Here is a 6321-nt window from a genome sequence, read left to right as displayed (position 1 = left end):
CCCACACACACAAATTGGTTCTATGGCTCGATCTGACCTGTGGCCATCAGTTGCCCACCCGTGCTCTACTCGATTCTGAAGCTCTATGACTTTTTGTTCCTTTGTATCAGCAAGAGCCGTTTAAGATCTAACACCTTGTGCACCAATACTCGCACTTAACTCACTAGCTTGAGCATTTAAATGTGGGCTGGACTGTCCACTAACACTTTTAAAATAATTCTTTTAAGTGATTCTCCATTCTTCCCCACACTACAGGCATACTGCTAATGATTACCCTGTGCACATATAAATATTTTCCTTAAACAAATGTTCTTGGCACCAAAACATTTCTTATTGATCGCTCCTTGTATTTACTGATTATTTTTGTAGATTTGTTCGTGGCCTTACTGACCTTAAACATGTTGCCAACTCTTGTCAACAGTAACAAACTACCATGAAAAAGAAGAAAGAAAGAAAAAATGTCTTCAGTTACATGCTATTTATGCCTTTTTTTGGAAGGAGGTTGGATTATAAACAGTAAATTATGCAAGTATGGATGTCCTGTTTTCTACAGGAAAATGGCTTCTGCACTGTTGTTAAAATTAAAATACAATGATTGACAGAATTAAAATGAATTTAATATTTTAATGAGACAAGATGTCCCACGTTTTAGAAGTGTTTTGTTGGAGTAACTGTAATTTCATTGCATTGAATTGTTGATTTTTCATTAAGATTCAATAGGAATTTAATTGGTGTGGATAACATTTGGATTAGTTCCTCTCTCTAGAATATTTAAGATTATCAGATAGTTCATGATTTTGAGATAATGTTACTTTGCTCTTCTGATTAGTAAATGATGTAGCTGTTCCTACATTTACCAGTTGAAGCTCGTAATTGCAACAGCTGCTGTGGAAGAATTTAAAACCAATGGCAAAAAAGCAAGAAAAAATAATCTCTGGTATTTGTATATTAAGTTTCTCATTGGGCAGAATCCATGTTAAATTACAGTGCTACATTAGAGATTGTAGTCTGACATAGGAAGTATTGTTTTTCTTTCAAAAATGTGTCTACATTTCCAGCTGCGGAATACACCCCTCCACAGCCGAAGCAAAAAATCTGCCCAGTTGCTAAACTCAGCCCATACCGGGAAAAGTGAGTACATCAATCTTTGCTGTGCAGAGATGGACAGTTCCATTTATTTTTATTTTTGGCCAATGAAGTTTACATAGATTATATAATTATAATGTTTATATTATATTATGTAATTTCATTTCAAGGTGTATCAACTGTCTTCATGGAATATCCAAACAAAGGAATGCATTTTAAAACTAAAGGTTTAGAAGAATATTGGAGAAATTTTTGAAGAATTTCTTAGGCTTCAAATCAGTTTCTCCAGTCAAAATAATGTGTGGACGTTTCTTCATACACATCAAAATTTTTAACTCTTCAAATATATTTAGACATTGCTACATCACTGGCTGTGTGTTTTTGTTCTGTTAGATGTGAGCTGAGTGAACATAGATTCATGCCAGTTCTGATGCCTTTTCTCAGATTTTTTTCCTTTCCGTCGGCATGCAGTTTTTAATATAAATTTTGTGGGCTATGGTGAGATCGTAGCCACTGATTTTTGGTATTTTTCTTAGTGTCTGTAATTGAGTTATTTATCTTTTCCTTAGTGGATACTTCATTAATCTCTGTGTAGGTCCGAAAAATATCCTTCTTTATGTTTTTTTGGGTGACATGAGCCACAGTGAATTAGGCAGTTTATGGGTGTGTCTTTTTGGGAGATGGTAGATGTGCGCACTGGACAATTTTCTGAGATCTAGAAGGTTATTTTTTGTTCTTTGTTTTTCATTGTTGTTGTGTTATTTTTTCGTGTAAGTTAACTCCATTGTGAGTTGTGTGTGTCTGTTTCTTTTTGTTTTCTTTCAGATAAAATTAGAATATCATATTTATTAGCTCATTTTGGACGATTTTTTAAATCAGTTGTTCTCAATATTGTATAGGAAAATATTAAGTAGTATCCACATCATAAATAACTCAAAACTTATTTCAACAGTGCACTTCATCACTTGTTGCCAGTCATGAAAAATCACCAGTGCTGTAGAGCAGTAGCTGCTTTAGCGCCATTCTTGGACTGTGTTTCAATTATATATTTGATATGTGACTGCCTTCTCCAACAGTTTGGACCAGATTGCAACTTTCACATACAATGGAAGCAGGAATCTCGAGGGGCCAGGAAAGGGGAAGGGATGGCTGGGTACAGGTGGGGGGAGAGAAGAGTGCTGTCTATTGGAGCGTGCAGGGACTAGATGGAGGCAAGACAGGACTGCCAACAGGTACGGCATGAGGAGGCTGCAGGGAGCTTAATGGGGACCGAAAAGGGAGAGAAGCAGGAATGGGGGAAGATGTTGTTGTTGTGGTCTTCAGTCCTGAGAGATGGGTGGGTGAATTAGCATAGAGCGGCACACGCAGAGGGTTAAGGGATGAGAATAGGGAAGAGGTGATAGGACAGAGGGTTGGAAACTGTTGGGTGGAGGGTGTGGGGAGAGTAGGTTACTGTAGGTTGAGGCCGGGATAGTTTTGGGAGCAGAGAATGTGTAGCAAGGATAACTCCCTTCAGTGCAGTTCAGAAAAGCTGGTGGTGGAGGCGGTGATCTAGATCGTCTGGGTTGTGAGAGAGCCATTGGAATAAATCGTTTTATGTTCAGCTGCATGTTGTGCCACAGGGTGGTCTGCTCACTCTCAGCAACAGTTTGATGGTGGCCGTTCACCCAGGTGGTCAGCTGGTAGGTAGTCGTACCAATGTAAAATGTGTCATTTATCAACTCTGCTGCTGTCATTGCACAGTTATGTGTTAATACAAACAAATGTACTTAAGTGATAAATGCAACTAAAAGACTATCACAGATAATTTTTCGACCAAGAAGGACTTTATCAAATGCAGACCACACACACACACACATTCATGCAAACGCAACTCAGCTGCCAGAGACAGCAGTCATATGTGTGTGAGTTGTATTTGTGTGTGGGTGGGTGGTCTATTATTTTTGACAAAGGCCTTGTTGTCCAAAAATGTATTTGTGACAGTCTTTTTGTTGTGCCTATCTGTGACTTGGCATCTCTGCAATATGATAAGTAGCAACTTTACTTTTATTTTGGTCTTATGTCAAAGCGGTAGGTGGATCAAAACAAAATGTCCAGACACACTGTGACCAGAATGGTACTGACACAGAGGATGACAGACTAAAGACCGAAATACTAAATGTCTTTTTCCAAAGCTGTTTCACAGAGGAAGACTGCACTGTAGTTCCTTCTCTAGATTGTCGCACAGATCACAAAATGGTGGATATCGAAATAGATGACAGAGGGATAGAAAAACAATTAAAATCGCTCAAAAGAGGAAAGGCCGCTGGACCTGATGGGTTACCGGTTCGATTTTATACAGAGTATGCGAAGGAATTTGCCCCCTTCTTGCAGCGGTGTACCGTATGTCTCTAGAAGAGTGTAGCGTTCCAAAGGATTGTAAAATGGCAGAGGTCATCCCCATTTTCAAGAAGGGACGTCGAACAGATGTGCAGAACTATAGACCTATATCTCTAACGTCGATCAGTTGTAGAATTTTGGAACACGTATTGTGTTCGAGTATAATGACTTTTCTGGAGACTAGAAATCTACTCTGTAGGAATCTGCAGGGGTTTCAAAAAAGACGATCGTGTGGAACCCAGCTCTCGCTATTCATCCACGAGACTCAGAGGCCCATAGACACGGGTTCCCACGTGGATGCCGTGTTTCTTGACTTCCACAAGGTGTTAGATATAGTTCCTCACAGTCGTTTAATGAACAAAGTATGAGCATGTGGACTATCAGACCAACTGTGTGATTGGATTGAAGAGTTCCTAGACAAAAGAACGCAGCATGTCATTCTCAGTGGACAGAAGTCTTCTGAAGTAAGAGTGATTTCAGGTGTGCCACAGGGGAGTGTTGTAGGACTGTTGCTATTCACAATATACATAAATGACTTTGTGGATAGCATCGGAAGTTTACTGAGGCTTTTTGCGGATGATGCTTTAGTATATCGAGAGGTTGTAACAATGGAAAATTATACTGGAATGCAGGAGGATCTTCAACGAATTGACGCACGGTGCAGGGAATGGCAATTGAATCTCAATGCAGACATGTGTAATGTGCTGTGAATACATAGAAAGAAAGGTCCTTTATCATTTAGCTACAATATATCAGGTCAGCAACTAGAAGCAGTTAATTCCATAAATTATCTTGGAGTAGGCATTAGGAGTGATTTAAAATGGAATACTCGTATAAAGTTGATCATCAGTAAAGCAGATGCCAGACTGAGATTCATTGGAAGAATCCTAAGGAAATGAAATCCGAAAACAAAGGAAGTAGGTTACAGTACGCTTGATTGCCCACTGCTTGAATATTGCTCACCAGTGTGGGGTCCATGCCAGATAGGGTTGACAGAAGAGATAGAGGAGATCCAACGGAGAGCAGTGTGCTTCGTTACAGGGTCATTTAGTGATCGTGAGAGTGTTGTGGATATGATGGATAAGCTACAGTGGAAGACTCTGCAGAACAGAGGTTCAGTAGCTCGGTACGGGCTTTTGTTGAAGTTTCAAGAACATACCTTCACCGAGGAGTCAAGCAGTATATTGGTGCCTCCTACGTATATCTCGCGAAGAGACCATGAGGATAAAATCAGAGAGATTAGAGCCCACACAGAGGCATACCGACAATCTTTCTTTCCACGAACAATACGAGACTGGAATAGAAGGGAGAACCGGTAGAGGTACTCAAAGTACCCTCCGTCACACACCGTCAGGTAGCTTCCGGAGTATGGATGTAGCTGTAGATAATATTGTTACATTCCATCCTATATTTTCCATTGTTTGATTAAGTGATAAATGGATGGTTTGTTATGTTTTCTCATAAAGTGTTACCTAATAATTATACTGCGTCACACCTAACTCAATTCACCAAGGAGGAGTGGAATAGTTAAACATCTGGAATGTGAAAGTGTTGTAGAATGGAACTGGCACATTTTCGGACAAGAGTTTCCTGTTCAGATTATTATATACTGACTCTGCTCTACAAGTCCTGGTAGTTTGTAATAGGTATTTCTAAATACCCTCTATTTAAAGTTCTTCAATCTACAGTGTGTGCTATGCTGAGCACCACATGTACAACACATTCGTAACTTCAGGTGTTTGCAAACTTTGATATTTCTGAATTGCACAACATTTTGTGTCAGTTTTGTAACTTATGTTGGCAACAACTAGAATAAATCTATTTCTGAAGTTGCTTCTATCCATTAAAATTTTTTTTTTCTCATATCAAATAGTAGAAAATCCATGTTAGAATATAGACTATTAGGAACAAGTATGAAATTTTCCCAGCCTCAATCTATGATAACCTACTGTCCCCACACCCTCCACCCAATGTTTTCTGCCCCCTCTGCCCTGTAACCTCCTCCCAGCCCACGCTCCCTCACACACATTGTGCTCGCTCTCCGCCTCGCGCCCACCAATCATTTTCCTCTCATCTCCTCTCCTTTTCCAAGCTGCCCCCCCCCCCCCCCCCCTCCAACCCATCCGTCACCTCCTGACACTGCCTGGGCATGCCACTGCTATCTTCTACATTGGTCCCTGCAACTCTCTGCCAGACAGCATGTTTTTCTCCCACTTCCATGTCTCACTCCAGATTTCTGCTTTCATTCAACGCAAAAATTCCAGTCCAGCTAAAATGACGGGAGATAATTGTCATTTGTGCCTGAGTTGTGTCTGCTTGTGTTCATGTGTGTGTGTGATTTCCTTTCTTTTCTGAAGAATGCTTTCTCCAAAAGCTTAGTATTTAGCAGTATTTTTGCTGTGCACATCTGCAATTTGCAGTCTGTGACCATATATCCTTTTCACAATGATTGACTCTGTATTATACATGAAAACAGTTAGATGCCTGCATTCACTTTTAGCTAATGTGCTATCTGTTTCCAGGTGGAGAATCGAAGCTCGTGTTGTAAACAAGCGGAGAGGGGGAACACCAAATGAAAGCGGAGAAGGGGGACGATTTTCTGTGGAATTTGTTGATAAATCTGGGGAGATACTTGCAACAGCATTTGATGAACAGTGTGACAGATTTTATGGTCTCATAGAGGTAAGTGGAACTCAAACTTATTTTTAATCTAAACACAGAAAACTCTGGTGAATGACTTATGAAATATTTGTTTATTTCCATAAATTACTTTTTGAGCCTATCCAGACTCATTTACAGATGGGGCATGTGGAAGTTAAATAATTCTGCCTAATAGATACTGGCTTGTAACAAAAT

The 6321-nt window shown here is 39.9% G+C and overlaps 1 protein-coding gene across 5 annotated transcripts in view; it reads left to right on the top strand.

Moving 5' to 3' along the window:
- LOC124550985 (replication protein A 70 kDa DNA-binding subunit-like) overlaps window positions 1-6321 on the top strand; it is a 177792-nt gene that overhangs the window by 112842 nt on the left and 58629 nt on the right. For all 5 annotated transcript variants that reach the window (XM_047125810.1, XM_047125808.1, XM_047125806.1 and 2 more), the window contains exons 10-11: window positions 1059-1131; window positions 5988-6147. In XM_047125810.1, the coding sequence (XP_046981766.1) occupies window positions 1059-1131; window positions 5988-6147 (233 nt within the window). The remainder of the gene's footprint in view (window positions 1-1058; window positions 1132-5987; window positions 6148-6321) is intronic.

Source organism: Schistocerca americana, chromosome 9, assembly GCF_021461395.2.
Source record: "Schistocerca americana isolate TAMUIC-IGC-003095 chromosome 9, iqSchAmer2.1, whole genome shotgun sequence".
Classification (NCBI taxonomy): Eukaryota; Metazoa; Arthropoda; class Insecta; order Orthoptera; family Acrididae; genus Schistocerca; species Schistocerca americana.
The sequence above is the reverse complement of the archived record's forward strand: the minus strand, read 5'-3'. Positions and strand labels throughout refer to the sequence as shown.